At 43.4% G+C, this 24,893-nt stretch overlaps 1 protein-coding gene across 1 annotated transcript in view; it reads left to right on the forward strand.

Annotated features, from left to right (window-relative positions):
• Positions 1-24,893, forward strand: part of ABCB1 (ATP binding cassette subfamily B member 1) — a 106,280-nt gene that overhangs the window by 57,294 nt on the left and 24,093 nt on the right. The window contains exons 9-20 of the mRNA XM_004263504.3: positions 370-541; positions 2,049-2,162; positions 2,297-2,407; positions 2,816-2,941; positions 3,046-3,249; positions 3,939-4,109; positions 6,626-6,787; positions 7,616-7,792; positions 8,307-8,453; positions 10,961-11,068; positions 14,714-14,791; positions 18,336-18,419. Coding sequence (XP_004263552.1) covers positions 370-541; positions 2,049-2,162; positions 2,297-2,407; positions 2,816-2,941; positions 3,046-3,249; positions 3,939-4,109; positions 6,626-6,787; positions 7,616-7,792; positions 8,307-8,453; positions 10,961-11,068; positions 14,714-14,791; positions 18,336-18,419 — 1,654 coding nt within the window. The remainder of the gene's footprint in view (positions 1-369; positions 542-2,048; positions 2,163-2,296; positions 2,408-2,815; positions 2,942-3,045; positions 3,250-3,938; positions 4,110-6,625; positions 6,788-7,615; positions 7,793-8,306; positions 8,454-10,960; positions 11,069-14,713; positions 14,792-18,335; positions 18,420-24,893) is intronic.

Raw genomic sequence — 24,893 nt, forward strand, 5'->3', positions numbered from 1 at the left:
ATTTTCAAGGGAAAACGCAGGTGTTTTCATAGCTTCTGTTTTGTCTTATGTATGAAACGATGCAAGTTCTGGAAGTCCGCTAAGTATTACTTCATTTATTTCACTATTGCCAAAGTCAGAGAAGGTGCTTTTTAGAACATCCCTCGACAAATTACTTAATTTCCATAAGGCCTCAGTTTCGTCTTCTACAAGAAGGGATTAACATAATACTAGCATCATGGGATCAGTGTGTGGACAAAAGGAGAAAATACATGTGAAACGCCTCCCCCAGGCCGTGGCACATCCTGTGTACGCAATAACCATCATGCTGTATTGACCCGTTTCATAAGATTGATAGGTATGTGTGCTAATTTTTGTTACTTCTCCCAGGTACAACAAAAATTTGGAAGAAGCTAAAAGAATTGGAATAAAGAAAGCTATTACAGCCAACATCTCTATGGGTGCAGCTTTCCTGTTGATCTATGCATCATATGCTCTGGCATTCTGGTATGGGACCTCCTTAGTCCTGTCAGAAGATTATTCTATTGGACAAGTACTCACTGTAAGTGATGTTATATTAAGAGATGACTCACTATTAACATGCAGTGAAATTTCGTAGTGTTGGTTTGAGTGTTGGAGCATATATTTTCTTTGCATTATTAAATAATGCAAAGAATAGCGAGCAAGAGACTGGGATTTGATATCAGGCCGTCTTGGTTCAAATTCTGGCTCTGCCACTTAGTAGCTGTATGATTCGCTTCAGCCACCTAGACTTTTCAAGACTCTCTTACCTCTTCCGCAAAATGGAAATGACAGGAATAAGATGCCATAATTTTTAGCGTTGTTGTAAAGGACTAACCGAGAACATGAGTAGAGAATCACTTAGCAAAATTCCTTCTATGTGGGCTTCCCTGGTGGCGCAGTGGTTGAGAGCCCGCCTGCCGATGCAGGGGACACAGGTTCGTGCCCCGGTCCGGGAAGATCCCACATGCCACGGAGCGGCTAGGCCCGTGAGCCATGGCCACTGAGCCTGCGCGTCCAGAGCCTGTGCTCCGCAACGGGAGAGGCCACAGCAGTGAGAGGCCCGCGTACAGCAAAAAAAAAAAAAAAAAAAAAAAAAAAAAAATTCCTTCTATGTAAGTTGTTGGGTAATATAACTACTGTGTGATTTAGAAAGAAGTGAATAGTGACATTAGTTCCCTTTAACCCCTGAAGAAAAACGGTATCAAGTCTACCAATAAGAAACGGATTTGGGCAAAATGAAAAAAAACAAACAAAAATAAACGGTTCATCAGACCTCAAAGAGTGTACAATGTGGTGGAGGGCAGAGAGACTCCATCTGATAAAGAATGTGTGCTTTATACTTCACAAAATACTTTCATATGTACCGTTTCACTTGATACAAGAACACTAAGGTTGCCCGGTAGGGAAAATAGATAGAATCTTGCCTGTTTTTGCAAATAAAGAAATTGAAGCCCAGAGATCTAGGAGAATCACCTGAAGACATAAAGCCAGTCAGTGCTCAATCCAGGATTCAGACTTTGGGCTTCTGACTCTCATAATAGGGTTTGTTTCCACTGTACCCTACTGATGACCTGAACCAAAATTCTTGGCCATTGAAGACATATAAAAATATTCTAGTCATATAGAATTTATTGTTTCACTGAGCCAGTAAGACTAATTCAGCATTCTAAACTGTATAGTACTTCAACTTTAAAAATATTTTTAACAGCCAGTATTGATATGTTGCCTTTGCCATTTAAAAATTTTTTTTTTTTTTTTTGCGGTACGCGGGCTTCTCACTGTTGTGGCCTCTCCCGTTGTGGAGCACAGGCTCCGGACGCCACAGGCTCAGCGGCCATGGCTCACGGGCCCAGCCGCTCTGCGGCATGTGGGATCTTCCCGTACCAGGGCACGAACCCGTGTCCCCTGCATCGGCAGGCGGACTCTCAACCACTGCACCACCAGGGAAGCCCGCCATTTAAAAATTTAATTAGCAATGTTAGAAGAAGTATGAAAAAATGTACTAAACACTAAGTAACTTGATGTTTTTCCTTCACATTCCTCAGGTCTTCTTTTCCGTATTAATTGGGGCTTTTAGTGTTGGACAGGCATCTCCAAGCATTGAGGCATTTGCAAATGCAAGAGGAGCAGCTTATGAAATCTTTAAGATCATCGATAACGTAAGTCTGGGCTGGCCATTTATCTATCTGTCTAAAAAAGTCGATTTTCTTTATCACTTTATTCAGCTCTCCACAGATGTCACTAAAAGTAGTTATTGTCACCTAGTCATCTTCTGAAATTTTATTCTGTTTAGAAACCAAGCATCGACAGCTATTCGAAGAATGGGCGCAAACCCGATAATATTAAGGGAAATCTGGAATTCAGAAATGTTCACTTCAATTACCCATCTCGAAACGAAGTTAAGGTACAGTGATAAATGATCAATCAGTGATTCAACAATGTATTGGATGAAGCGTATCTGATACTTCCCTTTAGAGATTGTTTAAAAAAAATGTATGTTTAAACCTAGTTTTTTTTTTTTGGTTTTTTTTTTTTTTTTTGCGGTACGTGGGCCTCTCACTGTTGTGGCCTCTCCTGTTGCGGAGCACAGGCTCCGGACACGCAGGCCCAGCAGCCGTGGCTCATGGGCCTAGCCGCTCCGTGGCATGTGGGATCTTCCCGGACCGGGGCACGAACCCGTGTCCCCTGCATTGGCAGGCGGACTCTCAACCACTGCGCCACCAGGGAAGCCCTTAAACCTAGTTTTGAATTGAGTTCATAGTCTCAAAATCTGTGTATTGCCTTTAAGTTTATTTCTCATTCATCATGATAGATCTTGAAGGGCCTCAACTTGAAGGTAGAGAGCGGGCAGACGGTGGCACTGGTTGGAAACAGCGGCTGTGGGAAAAGCACGACGGTCCAGCTGATACAGAGGCTCTATGACCCCACAGAGGGCGTGGTGAGATGACTTGCTGAACTAGGTGCTGCGGCACTGAGTTACCTTTGCAGATGATACGTCACAAGTCTGCAGTGTGTGAATATCACACCTACTTTTTATTTCAGATCAGTATTGACGGACAGGACATCAGGACCATCAATGTAAGGTATCTGCGGGAAATTATCGGTGTGGTGAGTCAGGAACCTGTGTTGTTTGCTACCACCATAGCCGAGAACATTCGCTACGGCCGTGAAAATGTAACCATGGATGAGATTGAGAAAGCTGTGAAGGAAGCCAGCGCCTATGACTTCATCATGAAACTGCCTAATGTAAGTCCTTCTCGATCTTTGTCATGCTAGAGGGTTATAAAATGCTGGCCTGATGCATAGGAAGTTAGGAAATGACTGTAAACTGGAGGAACCTCCTAAGAAGGGAAATCAAGATGACTTCAGATTTTAAAACTCTAGCAGCATCGACTAGCAGTAGACATACATATTATTTTAAATTAGGGTTGGTTATTACTAAGTTTAAGGAACTGGACCATACTGCCTGTGAGGCTTGGGTTGTTTATGGGATTGCTTGCCATCTTTTTTTTTTTTTTTAATAAATTTATTTATTTTTTGGCTGCGTTGGGTCTTCGTTGCTGTGCGCGGGCTTTCTCTAGCTGCGGCGAGCGGGGGCTACTCTTTGTTGCAGTGTGCGGCTTCTTATCGCGGTGGTTTCTCTTTGTTGTGGAGCACAGGCTCTTGGCACGTGGGCTGCAGTAGTTGTGGCATGCGGCCTCAGTAGTTGTGGCTTGCGGGCTCTAGAGCGCAGACTCAGTAGTTGTGGCGCACAGAGCTAGTTGCTGTGTGGCATGTGGGATCTTCCCGGGCCAGGGCTCGATCCCGGGTCTCCTGCATTGGCAGGTGGATTCTTAACCATTGCGCCACCAGGGAAGTCCCTGCTTGCCATCTTATAATCTGAGCTGAGATAGCTTATTCTGTTGCTTAATCCTCCTGTGGTTTCTGTGTTGTAGAAATTTGACACCCTGGTTGGAGAGAGAGGGGCCCAGCTGAGTGGTGGACAGAAGCAGAGAATCGCCATTGCTCGGGCTCTGGTTCGCAACCCCAAGATCCTGCTGCTGGATGAGGCCACCTCAGCGCTGGACACTGAGAGTGAAGCGGTGGTTCAGGTGGCCCTGGATAAGGTGGGTGAACCTCATTTCAAACCTAGCTGATTTATAAGCACAAGAACATTCCATTGTTAATTCTTAATGTTTTAAAAAAAATCTCTTCTAAAGTGATTCTTAAAGCTATTAAAACCATCCAACCTCTTTGCGTCTGTTTGTTTAACTTCTCTCTATTTCTCTGGTATTTTTTAGGTAGCGATGAATAAGCTTTCATTGAAAGATACTTGCAAATTTTTTTTTTCCTTTATTTTTGGCTACATCGGGTCTTTATTGCTGTGCATGGGCTTTCTCTAGTTGCAGCGAGTGGGGGCTACTCTTTGTTGTGGTGCGTGGGCTTCTCATTGCGGTGGCTTCTCCTGATGCAGAGCACAGGCTCTAGGTGCGTGGGTTTCAGTAGTTGTGGCATGCGGGCTCAGTAGTTGTGGCACACAGGCTTAGTTACTCTGCGGCATGTGGGATCTTCCCGGACCAGGGCTCGAACCCTTGTCCCCTGTGTTGGCAGGTGGATTCTTATTGTGATCTTGAAAACTTATTAGCCTTAGCGATGACCCTGTTATTTAGGTTTTGTGAGTTTTTGTTGTTGTCAACAAGAGGAAGGTTTACAGTTTCCAAGATGTTAGATGCCTCTTGAAGACTCTGTGGGAAATGAGAAACCTCTTATCTTCAGGAAAGTGCCGGAGAGCTGCCGATGTTGGAAACATACCTGAGCCATGAAATGTCCTTGACCATCAACAGAGTGTGACCTTCCAGCAGTTCTCGAGTCTGTGTGACTCATTCACCAGTTTGGACTTGAGTGCTCGTGCTGCGCCAGGCACTGTGCTTGGTCTCTGGTGTATGATGGTAACCAGGCCAACTCTGTGAGGACAAGAAATGGGGAAACCTTTTAACCCATAAGTGCTCCAAGTTGAAGTGTCCCAGTAGAATTCAAAGATGAACTCACGGGCTTCCCTGGTGGCGCAGTGGTTGAGAATCCGCCTGCCGATGAAGGGGACGCAGGTTCGTGCCCCGGTCCGGGAAGATCCCACATGCCGCGGAGCGGCTGGGCCCGTGAGCCATGGCCGCTGAGCCTGCGCTCCGCAACGGGAGAGGCCACAGCAGTGAGAGGCCCGCGTACCGCAAAAAAAAAAAAAAAAAAAAAAAAGATGAACTCATATTTGCTCCAGTTCCTCTTCTGTGTAATAACAGAACAACGCTGTTTCTCTAAACATCCTGTCAGAGTGCGTAATAGATTGTTGAGAGAAGAAAAAGCAGGTCACTAAAACTTCTGTGAACCAAAATAGAAAGAGATGGGATTGTGGCTGCGTTTTCCCCCTTCACTTTGCTTATCTATAATGTCACATCTGTATTTTATAATTCTACCATGGCACTATGTATTAAATTATAAATAAAATGAATTTAGAAAGGTTGCATTTAAAAATACCTTTTCTTTAGCACGCACATTTTGGGGGGGAATACCACATCCCCGACTTTTGAAAACATCCATGGAGCTGATCCGTTGTCTTCTCTACTTTCTGGTTGCTACCACCTAGAGAGTATTTTTCTGACATGTATTTTTTTTTTCTTCTCAGAGTTTTTCACTTCTCTTTTTCATACTGATCCTGATACCTTTTTTTTTGTTAGCTTGTTTTGAGAATTTTATTGCTAGTTACTGGAGAGAAATATAGAGTAACAAACGTTATAAGCACTGGGAGTTACAAAGGTTAAAGAAATCTCAGGCGAGTTCTAGTTCTCTGGCTCTGTTCCATATGAAAATAAAAATGAGATTGGGCGTTTAAACATTTACATAGCTCTTCAGTTTTCCATAATGCTTCTCCCTAGGAATAAGAATCATTTATTAAGCATTTACTGTGTACATCACAGTGCTTCCTGTGCATTGTTGTATTTAGTTATCACAACTACTCTAAAAATTAGCACTATATTATTATCCCCATTTTATATATGAATAAGTTGAGCCTCACACAGGTTAAAAGCTTTGTATAAACTCCTGGAATTCATAAATGGCAGAACTAAGATTCGAGTTCAGATCAGTGTAACGCTGAAGTCTGTACTTTGTTGCTTCACATTTATTATTTGTCTTGATCATCCCAATGTCCTGTGAGATAGGACATGGTGATTCCCAGGACTGATTCTAGCTCGTATGCACCAGTATAGCAACTGGCCTGTACCTGCTCTGATTGACCAATTCTTGGGCTGTAGGGTGTTTTACTTTATATAAGCCCCTGATGATTACTATAAACAGGCTACGAGAGGTTGAGTTAAAATACTTAGAGGCTTACATAATATTAATATGAGACTATCATATTTGTGTTTATAGTTATAATAGAACATCATTTTATTTTTATTATTTTTTAATTTTTTTTAGAACATCACTTTAAACCACTAACTGTACGTTTACTGAAGGCAGAGACTATCTTATATAGCTTACACAGTTTTGCAATATCCAAGGCATTGGTGGTCAGTAAATATAACTTGAATTAATGAATTTTTCCAGATAGTTGTTCATGTATTCCAAAACCAAATTTTTCTCTCTTTAGGCCAGAGAAGGCCGGACCACCATCGTGATCGCGCATCGTTTGTCCACAGTGCGTAATGCTGATGTCATTGCTGGTCTTGATGATGGAGTCACTGTGGAGAAAGGCAGTCATGATGAACTCATGAAGGAGAAAGGCATTTACTTCAAACTTGTCACAATGCAGGTATAGTCTAACTCTAGCATTTTCCTAAAGCACAATATGTTAGGCATAAGCTGATTTTGCTGTGTTCAGTGCTATAAATAAATGTTACCGTTGATTATCTTGAGAAGAGGGAAAAAATACTTGGGTGGGATTCAGGATCCGACCAGTGTTTTTTTAGAGGTTTTTTCTTTCTCTTGAAAGGAGGGAACATAAAGAAGGATAATTAGAAAAAAGTAAAGTTAAAAAAGGCTTAAAAGTGAGCTATCCACTCAAGTAGCCACTAGCCGCATGTGGTTATTGAGCACTTCAGCAGTGGTTAATCTGAATTGAAGTGTTTGTAAGCTGAAAATGCATACCCGAGTCCAAAGACTTAGACTTAGTCTACCAAAAAAAAAGCAAGATATCTCAAAAAGTCTTTACACTGATTACATGTTGATCTAATACCTTGGGTACATTAGGTTAGATAAAATATATAATTAAAATTGATATTTCCTCTCTTACTTTTTTTAGCATGGCTACTGAAAAAAATTGTGGCTCACAATATGGTTTGCACCGTATTTCTGTTGATAACACGGGTCCAAAGCAAATATGATTGAGCCAAAAACACCCACAAAAAGTATATGACTAGATACATGGAACGGATGCCATGTTGTTTCAGCATATTTTCTGAGAATACTCATTTAGTGGTTTTAATTTTCAAATATAATCACACCAGAAAATAGCAGTTTAACTTTATCCTTTTCCTATACAGACTTAAATTGCCATTTCCTTGATATTTGCTGTTAAGAGATTAGTTTTTGTTGGTTAACTGAGCCTAACCAGCTTATGCATATTTCTTATTTATTTTAGACAAAAGGAAATGATATTGAATTAGAAAATGCAGCTGGTGGATCCGAAAGTGAAATTGATGCCTTGGACATGTCCCCCAAAGATTTAGGATCCAGTCTAATAAGAAGAAAATCAACTCGCAAGAGTATCCATGGACCACAAAGCCAAAACAGAAAGCTTAGTACAGAAGAGACTTCGGTACGGAGGAGGCTGTGGACTTATGTCTTCACCAGTGGGCTAAGGCTGGGATACGAGTGGGAACAAGAAATGGTTATCCAGAATCCTCCTGTCCTATCCCCTAGCCTGTTCCACAAATCCAAATCTCAACATTTTAGACTCAAGTTGGAATTTATAGGACAAGAATTTTAGAATTAGAATTTATAATGTAAAGAGATAGATTACAGTGGGTCTTCAAACACAAACATTTTTGTTCTTTCATCCTTACTTATAAATATACTTGTCACGTTCCAACTGTCAGGTCAGACTTAAATGTTTATGGAATCATTTATTTTTAAGAAATAAAGGAACGATATAACAGAATCTGTCAGCACTTTTTTTTTTAAGGTAAATAGCCATCAGTTGATAAGGAAGTAAGAAAAAGATATATTCATTTAAAAATTTTTCTGCATACAGAAGAACTGTACATCAATTAAATCAGTTAAGTATCAGTTCTTTTCCTGACGAGTTTGTTGTATTATTTTGTGTTCTCCAGGATGAAAATGTACCTCCAGTTTCTTTTTGGAGGATTCTGAAGCTGAATATAACTGAATGGCCTTATTTTGTGGTTGGTATATTTTGTGCCATTGTAAATGGAGGTCTGCAACCAGCATTTTCAGTAATATTTTCAAGGATTATAGGGGTAAGTGTTTATGTCCATTTTGGAGATTTACTTATGAGTCCTGACTCAAGAATGAACTGTTTGTGTTTGTAACTTTATACAGAAACCACAAAAACATGCAGCTCACCTTCATATGACACTAACCAGCTTGTAGATGTAGGAATAGAAGTCTTGTTTGTGATAGGAAAATAATTTTTCAAAGCTTCCTTGGTCGTGGCATTTGCTTTCTATCCTAGGGCCCTGGGAATGAGATCCCTGAAAAATAGTCCACGAAACTGACTAGGTGACTGTCCCCTACCTGCCGTCATTGGACTCTGAGTCCAATGGAACTGTCCTATCGCCAGGGTGCGAAGAGACTTCCTCGTATGTTCATCACGCTGGCTCAAGACAGAGCTGCTCTCTGACTCATGTGCTTGTCAGGACGTAAGCAGGCTGAGCGCTGGGCCTCTGTGAGATGTCCATCCCACGTGTTAAGAGGAAACAAATGGGACGGCTTCCAAAAGATGCAGGCTGACAGATGCCGGTTGCACCTGCTTTTCATTTCGGCATTTTCAACAAAGAAGTTACAATCCGGGCAGGAGTGCCCTCTGTTAATGACAGATGTTCAGACAAGCTGAGGACACCTTTGCCATAACTGCTAGAAACATTGTAGAGAAAGAGATGGATCACTACACAAAATATAGACCAAACGCTAACTTTTGATTATATTAAAAGATACATAAATATGCCGGTCCACCTATGCCTGGCTAACTTATTTCCGGTTGGCGTTCACATGTTTGATGTAGTCCTGCAAGGAATATCTTCATTGTCTGCTTTGTGCCATGTACTGTTCTGCGTGCTGAAAAAGTACCAGGAAAGAGAGGAAGCGTCTGATTCCATGGAGCATATGTTCTAGGCCAGGGGTTAGCAAACTTTGTCTGTAAACGCTAAGAGAGTAGATATTTTAGGCTGTGCAGGCCAGATGGTCTGCGTTGCAAATGCTCAACCTTGCCATTGTAGTGCACAAGTAACCATTCAGAAGCAAAGAAACATGGTTGTGTTTCATAGCCACCATAGATTGGCTGGGGCCAGTCCCTGTTCTAACATTTGTCTTGCAGGCACAGAGGTAGACAGTGGCATCATCAGGGAAAGAAAAGGAATTGGATTAGTTAGGAATAGGTTTGGCTGTGTATAACAAAAACTTACAAATTTTAGGTTTTCCTCATTCCTTGTGTAACAGCAGACCTGGAAACAGGTGGTCCAAGGCAGACATATTAGCTCCTAGATATTGGGTAGGGAACAAGCTCTCTGCCTCATTGAAGGTTTGTAACACAGAATTTAGGATTGTGGACTCTGAGTTAGATTGCTTGGGGGTATAGCCTTGGGTCATCAGTTGGTGGCTGTGTTACCTTGAACAAGTTAATTAACTTCTCTGTGCTTCATTTTCCCTCTATGTAAAATGGTGATGATAACAAACCCCAGGAGGTGGTTGTGAGGGTAAAGGATAGTATACATGAGTTTGTTTAGAATAACGCCTGGCACAGAGTAAGAGCTCACTGATTGTTAGGTCTTTTTTTTTTTTTTTTTTTTTCTTTTGTCCTCTGCGGGCCTCTTACTGTTGTGGCCTCTCCCGTTGCGGAGCACAGGCTCCGGACGCGCAGGCTCAGCGTCCATGGCTCACGGGCCCAGCTGCTCCGCGGCCTGTGGGATCTTCCTGGACCGGGGCACGAACTCGCGTCCCCTGCATCGGCAGGCGGACTCTCAACTACTGTGCCACCAGGGGAGCCCAGGTTTTATTTTTGTTGGAATGAATCAAGAAAAATTAATTTAACTTCTTCCAAAAAGCTTTTTTTTTTTCCCTTTATAAGGGATAAAGTTGTCTGGGTTGGCTTAGGAATATGGCTCTCACAAGACTGATTTTGGCCCACTGTGAAGGGAGGTGATTTTCTTTCCCTGTGGCATGGTTATTCTCTGTTCTTGAAGCCCAGGGCATCCTGTAAGCTCTTCTAACCCAGGTCTCCACATGTGGTTCTAGGTCAGCTGGCTGCAGTTGCCCACTGGCTATCTAACTGGCCATCCTACAGAGGCTGGCTCAAGGAAGCTCCTTTCTTTGGAGAGGCCTGGGGTGAATGAATGAGCACCTTTCCTGGGTTCACCGAAACCACATCAGCAGATGTGTCTCCAGACACCTTGGGACAGTTCGAAATGTCCAACTTGTAAAACAACAGATCGACACACAGTGTAGTTTCCCGTCAAAGGAAGCAGAGAGTATTTGTTCCCAATTCTGCTGTGGTGGGTGTGGCGCCCCCTTGTGGCACTCTTACTCCAAGAAGTAGTATGAGCAGAAAAAGAGCTGGATAGACTGATGAATGACAGGACCACTCTTGGTCCCCAGGGAAGGCAGAATATGTCCCCCTTTAGGGAAGCCAGTCTGACCTCCACATACTAAGGCTCCCTTGACCCCGAATACTCTGCTAGTTGCAAAATGGGTCAGACTTTGAATGATTTCTTCAGTGGTACTGAAAACCCTTTAAATATTTTCTTGACAGGTTTTTACCAGAGATGACGATCCTGAAACCAAACGACAGAATAGTAACTTGTTTTCACTCTTGTTTCTAATCCTTGGAATTATTTCTTTTATTACGTTTTTCCTTCAGGTAAGTGTCTACATTTTCACTTTGAGAAATGTACCATTGTTCAACTGGGGGAATTTATTAAACATCTGTGTAATAACTTGCCTTTTAGTAGAATTGCTCCTCTAGTTGCTGGGCTGTTAGCAGCCACTTGCTTTGACATTTTTAAAACAAAGATGTTTTGCTTCCTCTGGCTCCCTTGCTTACTTCCTTCCCACCTTCTCCTCCCCCAACTGGAAATGTTAATGAAGTCAGAGGGAGCAGAGAGTATTTGATCTAAGCTGGTGATTGGAAATGAAAGCTAATGTTGACTTAAAAAAATTCACAGTGTGAGAGGTGCAAGTTAAGTTTTTTTGGCTGCGTTGGGTCATTGTTGCTGTGCGCGGGCTTTCTCTAGTTGTGTCGAGCGGGGGCTACTCTTCGTTGCGGTGCGAGGGCTTCTCATTGTGGTGGCTTCTCTTGTTGTGGAGCACGGGCTCTAGGTGTGCGGGCTTCAGTAGTTGTGGCTCGCGGGCTCTAGAGTGCAGGCTCAGTAGTTGTGGCACACAGGCTTAGTTGCTCCGTGGTATCTTCCCGGACCAGGGCTCGAACCCGTGTCCCCTGCATTGGCAGGCAGATTCTTAACCACTGCACCACCACGGAAGTCCCATGTGTTAAGTTTTATCTGGGGCAAGATGAGGACTGCAGCCAGGGAGACAGCATCTCAGATAGCTTGGAGAAACTGCTCCTAGGAGGGAGAGGGGAAGGTCAGTATATATATGATTTTGGTGAAGGGGGAGTACATTGCAATCAAGCACATATTTTTTGCAGGTTTCTGTTAGTCACGAGGAGCAGTTGTCACCATGAAAGATTTTAGTGCTTTTCTAGATATGAGGAGATACAGGAATTGGGCTCATAAAATTGGCTCCTGAAAATATCTATCTGAAGACCTGTTCTGCCAGTTTTTACCAGAACACAGAGTGCCTCCTTTCTGCTCTCCACCCTGAACTCCTTTCAGGGGATGTTGAAAGTCAGCAGCTGCAGCAGCACATGATTTAATCCTTGTAGAGGAAGATGGCAAGTACCAATTTGTTGCTGACACTAGGCTCTAAAAAATGGGATTTAGGGGAGCCTTGGACATATGTTTGGATATAAGTACTGCCAGTCAGTTTAAATACTTAGAGAAATGTCTTCCAGTGTTCTAAAAGCAACAACAAAACCCAGAACCCCATAAGCCAGTTACGCTGATTTTAAAAATGTTTGAAGAGTTTATCATTTATCTTTTGCTAAAGGAGAAGGAACCCTTTTAATGATGGGAAAATGTCAGTCTTCAAACAAAAACTGTAGGAAACATTTGTAAAGACTCAGATTTTACAAGTTGCAAATCATTTGGCTGAGAGGAAATTGCAAGGAATTAAGTGCTCTAAAAAGCTCAGCATGGTAAGACAGTGTGGGCTTTGGTGTTAGGCTAGGGTCAAGTATGAGTTACTCCAGTTGCTAATTTTGTGTCCTTGGGCAAGTAAGTAACTTAAACTGTGTAAGCCTCGGTTTCCTCATCTGTAAAATGGGGATAATGGTAGCTGATGCTTGATGATTAAAAGAGATGATAAGACTAAGTTTCTAGGTCTGTGTGAGGCCGTTGTAAACACAATCACTTATTAAATGAATGAATGATTAGTCACAGGTAATTTTTTAAGATAGAACTCTCAATAGGTCTCTTTATTTTACATGGTGTAAGCATGTATTCATATTTTGAACAGACAGAACACTTTTCTGGACATGATAGGAGGTCCAAAGCTCTGGACTCTTGTTACTGAGTACTTGAAGTCTCTTTGGGGAATTTGATCATACTAGAATAAATGTGATACTCTAATTGTATGTGAGATTGCCTTACCAACTATTAATGCCATAGGCGTTGGGAGAAGGTAGAGATTGCTGAGGGTGCAGTTGGTTAAGAAATTTGGAGGGAGGTGGGCTTTGAGCTGGAGATATGAATTGGTGAAGCAAAGGCAGTTAAAGTGGTACCTTTGTAACATAATGATACTCAGAGAAACTGGAGCCTGGTTTGCTTGGCAAACCAAGGTGAAAACAAAGGCTCTGAATCCCAGGACCTCAGAAGTGCAGAGGTGGCACAGTGCCTAATGGTGATGTTAGAATGCCAACTCCTCATTTAGAAATACAAGGAAGGAGCTGACTGTGGGGTTAAATCCCAGGCTCTGGGTTCTCATTCTGGTTAAGATTCTTTTAGACGAAGATTCAGATTCCAACTCTGCCACCTTAGAACTGTAGCCTCCGGCAATTTACCAGCCTCTCTAAACCTCCATTTCTTCTGTAAAGTGGTGATTATAGGTTTGTCCTGAGGACTTACAATGTTTGGGAAGTACTTAATGAAAGTTCTCAACAAGATAGCAACAGTAACATTCCTGTAGTTGGCAAGATAGTTCAGATTTCATTCAGTCTGATAGCAGAAACCTTCATCTGGTCATTTCCAAGTAAAGTTAATCATTTTGATAACTTCAGGCCTCAACTCAGTTAATCCAGGGTTTCTCCCTCTCCCCCTTCTCCCTGGATTGGTGTCTATTTTCGCAGAAGGGTTAGGCAGCATTACAGCACTGGGCAGAGGGTGGTGGTCTGTGCACCTCCCCTGCCCCCCTGCCTCATGCTGGTGACCCGAGGGGCTGGTGGCCCTCCCTTACATGGTCCAACCTGTCTTCCTTGGTCAGGAGCACGTGGAAGAGTGTTCTTTGCACGTGTTTCTTCCCTCTCTCTCCGTAATGTCCAACACACTAGGCTGTTACTGGGGCTTCTCCTCTTCTGATACACCATCCAGGCATTTCCGCTCAGCTTTCTGCAGGCCATTGTGTGGCAAGCCTCATCCGTAAACTGCCACTCCCCAGCGCTCCAGGTAGAAAGGGGAGCAATGCTTCCTTCTGGTCCTGTATCCCCAAACTCAGTGGGATGAGGGTCTGTCCTCGTTCCTCCCCAGACAGGGCTCAGCATGGCCATACAATCACATCTTACTTTCTTCTTTCCCCAAACTCTCTTCTTTCCTCCCAGACACAGATTATATCCTTGGGGAAAGGGGAAGGGCAGTGCAGAAAATTCTCTCTCCGTAAGTCTTCCTTTCCAACTATTTTGCTGCTAGACTTTGGCTTTTTTTTTTTTTTTAACTTGGAAACTAAGAATTTGATATCTTTGTGGTCTGTATCTTTTATGGCCGGGGTGGCTGTATATTCTTGTTTTCCCAGGTTGCACCTCGGGTCCTGGTGTACTTATTGATATATCCCCCCTTCTCACGCTCAAAAATGTTCTGGTTTGGATGATACGTAATATAAAGCCCCGGTTTAGAATGCCTTCTGCCTTGGGAACAGCTCCCCAGCTTCCTGAGTGACAGACCCTGTTTCACGGGGAGAAATAAGCGGGAGGGGGAACGGGGGACAGAGAAACCACGTCCTAATAAATCCCCGACGGGCCCACCTGGGGAGCGGCAGTGTCGATCCCGGCTCTGCCCGCAGTGCGGCTACCCGCCATAGTACACTGTCACCGAAAGAGAGCCACGCCTTGAAATCGGGCTTTCTGACTTTGTCTGGTGTCCTGCTTTAGCAGTGACACCAAGTCCCCCTCCTGTTGTGTCATCAGCGGCTGGGTCTCTGACAAGTCTTTTCCCTTGGGGCATGTTACTCTTCACAGGGCTACACGTTTGGCAAGGCCGGAGAGATCCTCACCAAGCGGCTCCGATACATGGTTTTCAGATCCATGCTGAGACAGGTATGTCTGTTGAGGGCTGTGCCTGGGATATGCAAAACGCCCCGCTGTGCCGTGTTGCGGGGAAGCAGTGGGGCGCCGTCCGGTTACTCAGAGCTCCTGTATTGATCTTCCCTCAATCGCATATCAGAGATGCTGCTGAACCGCCCACCGGGTCAGGCTCAGAGCCCTGCCCTGGGAGGTCTCCTCTGGGTGGGCGCAAGGACGGGGGTGCCCGCGAGACAAATGGGAGTCTCCAGGGCAGATTCACCTCCAGCCTCTGTCTCAGCAGCTGTAGGCAGAGTAGGTGGAAGCGATCTTCCATGCTTCTCATCCCTTTCCTCCCTTTCTTTCCGTCTTTCCCCGGGGAAACCCAGGATACTTGTGTTTCTTCCCACCAGGAAATGCCTCCTGTACCCTTTCTTTCCACAGATCAGAAGTCATCCCCATGGCCCATTCCCTGCTGCTCAGTTTCTTCGCTGGGGCTGGACTGGTAGATTAATTCCAGCTGCAGTGTTGCTAGCTGATAATGATTTAATGGAATGTCTCTCACACTTAACACCTTCAGAACCCTAAGGACAGACAGATGTGAATGTTTTTCTGGGGAAAAGGGATTCTGGACATGCAACCCAGAGCAGCCCAGTTCAAAGGGGAAAGTTTCTTTAACAATCATGCAGATTTTGTCTGTGACTTTGTAACTTTCCATTTTAAACTCACTAATACTATGATGCTCCATCTGGATGCCCCGGATATGCTGGGCGTACTTGAACCGTGGCTGAGGAACACCACTTGGCTGTGTTGATGTCTAGATGACATTCACATTTTCCCAGCTGTCTTTCGTTCTTCAGTCCTTTCCTACTCCTACCCCTGCCACTTAAAAAGAAGACATATTTATGGGGATTGCTAGCTTATGACTGACAGAGCCAGGACTGAATCCAGTGAGTGAAAGAGCACTGTTTGGTCGAGGACCCTGTGTTAGGATTTTCGGTCAAACCATATGTATAAGTGACACTCGATTTAGACTCAAGGCTTTGGTCCAGGGCTAAATGCCCCATTGCCCCTACAGCCCCCAGGCCAACTCCTAGGTCCATTATTCTTTGGAAGCTGAGCTGATGATTTGTGTAATGCCATCTCCATACATTATTAAGTCCAGCCATCATGCATTAAGGGCCTTCTGCTGACAAGGCATAATACTAGGTATTGTAAGGCCTTCACATCAGAATGGTCCCTAGTACACGGAAGTTGCATTTCAGTGGGGGAGGCACTTAAGCACTGAACAATTTTTAAAAGCAAACGGATACATACTATATCCGTGGTTATTTCCTTCAGTATTTTTGGGGAAAATGATAGGTACTGCTTTAACTGCAAATCACCCGTCGAGGTAACTTCTTAGGACCATAGTTATTCTTGTAACAGACATAAACTGGTACTTCAAACTCAGTCTTTCTAGTATTTTTGTATTGAAAAGTGTAAGTGGTTTTCCAAAGAAAATCCTATTTTATGTTGAATGCTAAATTTTTTAAATTAATTAATTAATTAATTTATTTTTTGCGGTACGTGGGTCTCTCACTGTTGTGGCCTCTCCTGGTGCGGAGCACAGGCTCCGACTCGCAGGCCCAGCGGCCATGGCTCACAGGCCCAGCCGCTCCACGGCATGTGGGATCTTCCCGGACCGGGGCACGAACCCATGTCCCCTGCATCGGCAGGCAGACTCTCAACCACTGCGCCACCAGGGAAGCCCTGAATGCTAAATTTTAATCTAGATTTCTTTTGTCGATTTTTTTTTTAAACCCAATTGGTTTATTCTGCCCTGAACCACAGTTATCTGTTGATTCGACTTCTCTGTGTGAATGTCTATTAAGCATTCCATACCTAATATTTCCAGAATTGAACTTCTGACTCTCCCCTCCCCACAAGGCTTGCTCCTTTCCTGGTCCTCCTGCATATCAGTAAACGGCACCTCCATTCTACCCGTTGTGCAGGCTAATGACTTTGGAGTCGTCCTCGACTCTAGTTTGTTTAATATTACAACAGCCTCCTAACTGGTCCCGCTGCCTCCATCCTTATCCCAATCCAGTGGGTTCATCGCCCGAGAGCCAGAATCATTCTTCTAAGATAAAAAGTCAAATCACATCCCTCTGCCCCATACCTGCTGAAAGCTACCCATATTGGTCAGGGTAAAATCTGGACTCTTTTTCTTTTTAATGTTTATTTATTTATTTGCTGTATCAGGTATTAGTTGCGGTGCACGGGCTCTAGAGTACCCAGGCCCATTAGTTGAGGCACGGGCTTAGTTGTCCTGCAGCATGTGGGATCTCAGTTCCCTGACCAGGGATCGAACTGGCCTCCCCTGCATTGCAAGACCGATGCTTAACCACTGGACCAACAGGGAAGTCCCTGGACTCTTTATTTTCTTTTTTATTGTCCGTGCCGTGCAGCTTATGGGATCTTAGTTCCCTGACCAGGGATTGAATCCGGGCCCTTAGCAGTGAAAGTGTGGAGTCCTAACCATTGGACTGCTAGGGAAGTCCCCAAATCTGGAATCTTTACAGTTACCTATAAGGTCACACACAGTGTGGTCCCCACTGCCTCTCAGACCTCATCTCCTGTAGTTTCACCCCCTCTCCCATACACAGTCTACTCTATACCCATTGGTTCATTGCATGCAGGTATGAGAGGAGTGGGAGAGCCCAGTGAGGACAGAAGTCTGTCCAGAGGAAGAGCTGGCTTTACACATTCCCACAGAGGTGCTTTTAAGACTGGTGGCAGGGCTTCCCTGGTGGCGCAGTGGTTGAGAGTCCGCCTGCCGATGCAGGGGACATGGGTTTGTGCCCCGGTCCGGGAAGATCCCACATGCCGTGGAGCGGCTGGGCCCGTGAGCCATGGCCGCTGAGCCTGCGCATCCGGAGCCTGTGCTCCGCAACGGGAGAGGCCACAGCAGTGAGAGGCCCGCGTACCGCAAAAAAAAAAAAAAAAAAAAAAGACTGGTGGCAGCCCTTACAGCTTTCTTGCTTGTATGTGAACAGATCAAATATGCCTTTTCCTCGGGGCCTTTGCACATGCTCTTTCTTCCTTGTCTCAGATATTCTCATCCTTCTCTTCATTCAAGTCTCTGCTCAAACGTCACCTGAGAGAGGACTTCTCTCTCCCCTTCCCAATCTATAAAATAGTGCCTTTCCTCACTTTTTTTTCCTTCCTACCCCAGTCTATTTTTCTTCCTATCATTTATTATCACCTGGCATGGTATATTTTTATCTGTGGTTTCCATCACTAGAATCTGGGCTTCATGAAATCAGCGACTTTGTCTTTTTTGTTCACTGTTGAATAGATCCAACACTTAAAAATTATGTTTGGAACAAAGTAGGCACTCAAAAAGTTGCTTTGACAAATGAAATGGTCTATTTATGACTTTGTCTCTTAAGTCCCTTTCTTGTCTATTCAGTATCAAATCCTGACTGCTTAATGTAGGAGGATAAGTGATAAATAAACCTGACCCTGTCACTGCCTTCTGAGCTGAGGGTCTCAAACATCGGGCTTTAAGATAATGAAATCATTTTCTGTATCACAGGATGTGAGCTGGTTTGACGACCCTAAAAACACCACGGGAGCCTTGACGACCAGGCTGGCCAATGATGCTGCTCAAGTTCAAGGGGTACTGACTGCCTCCTTTCTGCTGTGATTATCCTAATGGGCCATTTTGAATTTCAGCGTGAAACTAATTTTCTCCCTACAGTTAATTCTCATCATTAAGAAAATGTTCAAACTTTAACCTATGCAATATATCAAGTGCCTTATGGCAAAAAATGTTAACTATTTAAATATCATGTACTATATAGTGTATAGATAGCTTATAAGCTTTGTTTTGTTATGTGCCATCTTATTCGTGCTATTAACAAAATACATGTGGAAGGATAATTATTTAGAAAGGGAAGTATTTATCATCATATCATGAAGGTTCAGTCTGTGTTAATGCTTTGCTAACCCCCAGAAAATTATAATAGCTACTGAAAAAAAGAATGTGTGTAGTTGCTGTAAGAAAGTTAAGGGGCACTAAAGTTCAGAGGGGAGCAAAGAAAATCTTAAAAACGCTGAAAGAACAGATGAATGGATAAAGCAGATGTGGCACATATATACAATGGAATATTACTCAGCCATTAAAAGGAACAAAATTGAGTTATTTGTAGTGAGATGGATGGACCTAGAGTCTGCCATACAGATTTGAAATAAGTCAGAAAGAGAAAATCAAATACCATATGCTAATGCATATTTGTGAAATTTTAAAAAGCGGTACTGATGAACCTAGTGGCAGGGTAGGCATAAAGACGCAGACGTAGAGAACGGACTTGAGGGCCTGGGGGTTGGGGAGGGGGAACGGTAAGCCGGGACGAAGTGAGAGAGTGGCATGGACATATATACACTACCAAATGTAAAATAGATAGCTAGTGGGAAGCAGCCGCATAGCACAGGGAGATCAGCTCGGTGCTTTGTGACCACCTAGAGGGGTGAGATAGGGAGGGTGGGAGGAAGACGCAAGAGGGAGGGGATATGGGGATATATGTATACGTATAGCTGATTCACTTTGTTGTACAGCAGGAACTAACACAACATTGTAAAGCATTTATACTCCAGTAAAGATGTGAAAAAAAAAAAGATTGAAAGAAATGCAAAGAGCATGAAAAAATTGAAACAAGGGTAGAAGGAACAACTTGCTCAGACTATAAAACTTAAAGTCTGCTACTATGTGAATCTCTTTAAGGGATATAACTAGAAACTATTGAACCAGCAGATTTTGATTTGTGGATAAAGTGACAACTTCTCCTTTAACTACAACTGTTTATGACAAAAATCTACAGGATGATGTGGAATTTGGGGGGAAGAAAGCATGTGATCTCTGCCATGTCTTTCCCTCCCTTGAACCTTAGCAATCTTTAGCTTTTAATCTTTCTGTAAGAGTACTATGATTACATTTCTTATAACTAATATATGGGGCTTCTGTAAAAATAAATTAGGTTATGAATGTGGAAGCAGATACAGTTATAAAATCTCAATATAAATACTTAATACTTATATAAGTACTTATATAATACTTAAAGCAAACAAATCAACAGAAATTGAGGTTTAGCTCAAGCTGTGCAGAATCTAACAGAACAGAACGTACACTGCCTGAAATAACTGGGAACTTCCTAAAAGAGACAACAGCCATGGCCTTCCTGACCCCTTATGGGATGTCAGATTGTCATAAGAGCTGTGGAAGAAAATGGCAGCAGGATATGGTGGTAGGGGCTTGCTGGTTGTCAGGGAAGGAAGGCCGCAATCTCGATGATGCGGCAACATATTCAAGAAGCATGAAGGAGGGAAAGATGCCGGCGCTATAGATGTCTAGGGTGGCACATTCTGAACAGAAGGATCAACAAGTGCAAAGGCCCTGAGGTTGGAGCATTTATTTCTACAACTGTTCCCCAAACAGCAAGGAGGACAGTGTGGCTGGAATAAAATGAGTGAAAGGGAAAATCATATAAGAGTTGAGATCAGCATCATATCTGAAATTATATGAGAAACCATTGTAGGGTTTTGAATATAGGAGGGACATGATCTGAAAGTTTTTTGTTTTTTTTTTTTTTGCGGTACGCGGGCCTCTCACTGTTGTGGCCTCTCCCGTTGTGGAGCACAGGCTCCGGACACACAGGCACAGCGGCTGTGGCTCACGGGCCCAGCCGCTCCGCGGCATGTGGGATCTTCCCAGACCGGGGCACGAAGCCGTGTCCCCTGCATCGGCAGGCGGACTCTCAACCACTGCGCCACCAGGGAAGCCCCATGATCTGAAATTTTTAAAGGCTGCTGTGTGAATAGGCTGAAGGGGTCAGGGAGAGGCAGGGAGTCTATTGCAATCATCCAGGGGAAGGGAAGATAGTGTTTTAGACTAGGAGAGTCATAGTGAAAGTGATAACAAGAAATCAGATTCTGGGTATAGTTTGAAGGCACAGCCAACGGAATTTGTTGGCCGGCTGAATGTGGTATGAGATATTAGAGAAAAGGGATTTAAAGATGACTCCAAAATTTTGGACCTGCACAACTGAAGAAATGGAGTTGCTTTTTAATGAAACCGGGAAGCCTGTTGAAAGAGTTGTGTCTGGGACGTGTTGAGTTTGAGATGCCCACAGTAGACATCCAAGCGGAGATGTCCAGACAGCAGACGGATTTGCAAGTCTGGAGGTTAGCAAGGAAGTCTGGTCTGGAGAAACACATTTGGAGATTTTTCAGCACATGGGTGGCTTTTAAAGCCATGAGGCAGGAGGAGATAGCCAAGGAAGCGTGGGAGGCTAGAGAAGATGGCAAGGTCTGGGCCCTGAGCTCAGGGCTATGAGATGACACAGCAAAGAAGAGCAAGCATAAGTGGCCAGTGAGGGAGAAGGGCAGTGTCCAAGAACAACATGAAGAGAGCATTTTAAGGAGGGAGCAGTCTAGGATCTCAAATACTGCTGATAAGCTTGTAAGACGAGCAAACATTGTACAATGCTGTAGCCACCCAGAGGTGCTTATGGTTCGAACAAGGACTGTTTCAGGGGTGCGATGGGAGCAAAAGCCTGATGGGATTGGGTTTACGAGAAAGATGGATAGAGGATTAGGACACAGTTGGACAAATCATTACAGGATTTTCTGGTAAATGGGGCAGAGAAATGGGTTGGTAGGTGGAGGAGGACATAAAGTATTACTCTATTTTATTTTTTATTTAAATTAGCGTAAGAATCAACAAGCTTGGGGTTAATCCATTCGGCTAGCTCCCTGGGAGAGCCTTTCCTGGGGATGGTGATCACCGGGGACAAATTGTGTCCTGAAATTTCCTCAGTCATGAATTCCCTAGCTAAACTTTGCTGCCATAACTTTAGTATCCCTTTCACATAGACCTTGTCGTGTGCACTCACGTGCTTTCACCGACACACACGTCCCACATCCCATTTAGCACAGGGGGACACGTCTTGGAGGAAACACACTAATTCAGCCCCTTGCAGCCAAACCCTGAGCAGATGCTGTCTGGACACTGTGCACTGGCAGTCAGGCCTTCATAATTCCTCTAAGTCATGTCTTTCCTTTGGTTGTAGAATTAGTGCTCAGTCCTTCTCCTCTGCGGTGTTGTTCGTGAGGCCCTCGGCCACATCCAGGAACTCCATTCTGCTTAATTGCCTATCTGGGTCAGGTGTCTGCTTCTCTCTTGTTTCCTCCAACTCCCACTTTCATGGCCCCAGTAGCACGGATGACACCTGCACACCTTGTATGAGCCAGCCACTCTGAGTCAGAACTGTTCTCCAGAATGTAAAAGTGGCTAAAAAAGAGACCAGGAAAGAGGAGGCAATCAGATTGGGGAGCATCATTGGAACCAGGAAAGCCCAATATAGCTGTTACCACAAATTGGCTGAGAGAGGACAGGTGAATCCCCTTTATGGGACCAGCTGACCTGTTTATGATAGTGGATACATGTGTTTATGTATATACATTTATACATATATATCCACACATATATATACATACACACGTGTGTGTGTATCTATATCGTAGTAGGAAGTAGTGTAATTTTTATGTATATAAATATCTAAGCCAAGCAGTCCTGTCAAAGATCATTGCCACATAAAACAGGGTGAACTCAAGTCTTTGTGTATATAGTTAGTGATGATGCTTATCTAGGTTAAATTTTTTTCATATTTCACCATCAATGAAACATTTTCTCTGATGTATTTTTGAGCAAGTAGCTTAATTCTGCTAACCGTAAATCAGAAGAAAATATATTCAAATATTTTGCTTATGAAATTGTGGGCTTTTAAATTTAATTTTCCTGTAAGGATTAGAATTCTGAGAAAAAAGCAAATGAGAGCCATATAGAAGTCAAAAGCAGCTATGTATTAAAAAAAAATTTTTTTCCCCCCCTGGGAGAAGGTATTTGAGGGAAAGATGAAGTTAAATGTTCTTAATTTCAAAAGGAGTTTCAGGAAATAGGCTTTTTTTTCCTCCAGTAAGCACACATATATTAAAATTGGACTTCAAGCCATACGATGGTGCTTTGAGGAGGAAATAAATAGCCAGAGAGGGGAAAACAGGGAAAGATGGGGAGAAAAATGAGTGGGAGAGCAAGTGTTACAAGTATGTGATAGCACAGTGGGATAAAGCCACTGTGAGGAGAGTCTTAGTGGGTTTCAGGTATTAAAGCGTCTTGTCTTACCTTGCTTCACTCTTGGACTCTGGTTTTGGAGTATTACCTACTCTCATTCTTACTTTCAAAATGAAAATGACTTGGCTACTACTAATAATCCATGCTCTCCTGTGGAGCGTCCTAGAGACACCTTCTCTGTGTGAGGAATAGATGATGGGACAGTGAGTGTCAGTCTTTAAAGATTGGTAACCAGTGCAATGTCCCTGGAAGCATTAAATCACATTGAGCCAAGGGGCTTACTTTCCCTCCAGCTTAAGGTTCTAGGTCTTTTAGATCATCTTTCATGTACACTAAAGAAGAATTTGTCATCTATGATACATTTTACTTATTTCTGTGGCCTTGGCTACCATCCACAGGTGAACATTTATATCTGTGAAACCTTAGGTGTTGGGGTAATTCGTCTGCCGTGAGCTTGGGGGATGTTCTGAATGCTTCTCTCAGTCAGGTGCTGTGGGAATTGAATTCTGAGTAGGACTTGTACATACTGAGCACAGGAACAGTCTCGATGATCCCTGTGCCACAGACTTACTCCAGGTTGGAATCTTTGACTCTGAGATTGAAAATGTGCAGATACAGAGAGCTGGCTTTGAAGACCACTCTACTCTTTGACACCAAGTTTGTCTAAACATCCCTTTATCATAAGCTCAGTGACTGCATCAAATAAAAATAAACGCTCTGTTATTTATGCTGTTTCTTTCAGCCCTGGTGCAGTTCCCTGGTATAGAATTTAATGTGTAGAGTTACTGGTAGTTTACTTTAACAGCATTTTCCCGTAATTACTGGTTTGGTGTTTATATCAACATAGGTGTTGAATGATTTCAGAGGGTCGATATTGAGACACGGGGCTTGTAGAGAGTTCTGTCCTAAAAATTCAGAGCTGACAGAAGCTTTAGTTATTAATCAATGTACCTGCTCATTTTGGGGTTGGAAAGAATTTGTCCAAAGTCACAGAGGTGGCAGTGACCATTCTAGACTGTACTGCATCATAATCTTTCCCTGAGACTGGCCCCCCTCAGGCAGAGGACATTTGGGGAGTGGAAAAAACATGGGCCATTTCCAAAAAAGCAGATCCAGGGGCCAGGGCGGGAATTCGGAAAGGCTTGAGGGCATGGGGTGTTTCCAGGGTAAAGGAGAGAAGTATAGAGTAGTGGAGTGAATTGACTTTCTGTTTTGACTTCTGGCTTTTGAGTTGGAAATAACTGCATCCTCCTGAAAATCATGCTTCAGGCCCCCTCTGGCATATAAGCTGAAGGTTCTGATGCCTGCTTAATATTCTAAATTTAAATTCCATAACTTTCAGCTCTGTGTGTTTTTTTTGTTTTTTTTTTTGTGGTATGCGGGCCTGTCACCGTTGTGGCCTCTCCCGTTGTGTAGCACAGGCTCCGGACACGCAGGCTCAGCGGTCGTGGCTCACGGGCCCAGCCGCTCCGCGGCATGTGGGATCTTCCCGGACCGGGGCACGAACCCGTGTCCCCTGCATTGGTAGGCGGACTCTCAACCACTGCGCCACCAGGGAAGCCCAGCTCTGTGTATTTTTTCTAAACAGTATAAGCATCTGAAATAGGCCAAGAGATGTTGGGTTGGCCAAAAAGTTCATTCAGTTAGTGAATACATTGTTCAATAAAGTTCTTCGTGAAAATGAAAAATGTTTTTTATTTTTACTTAAAGCTGAACGAACGTTTTAGCCAACCCAGTGTTTGTATACCCTCGATGACAAATACTAGGCTTAAGTTATGGGTAGTTATGTATCTATCTAACACTGGAAATTTCCAACAGTCCCAGTTGAATATAACTGTCAGACTGTTTTATCCTGCTAATTTGCAGAGTTTGCATTAGGGATCACGGTGTCATCGTTTAATGAAAATTTTCTTGGTATTAAAAAATCAGGTGAGAGAGAAATATGTAATTGAACTCTGAATGATT

This window comes from Orcinus orca, chromosome 9 (assembly GCF_937001465.1).
Source record: "Orcinus orca chromosome 9, mOrcOrc1.1, whole genome shotgun sequence".
Lineage (NCBI taxonomy): Eukaryota > Metazoa > Chordata > Mammalia > Artiodactyla > Delphinidae > Orcinus > Orcinus orca.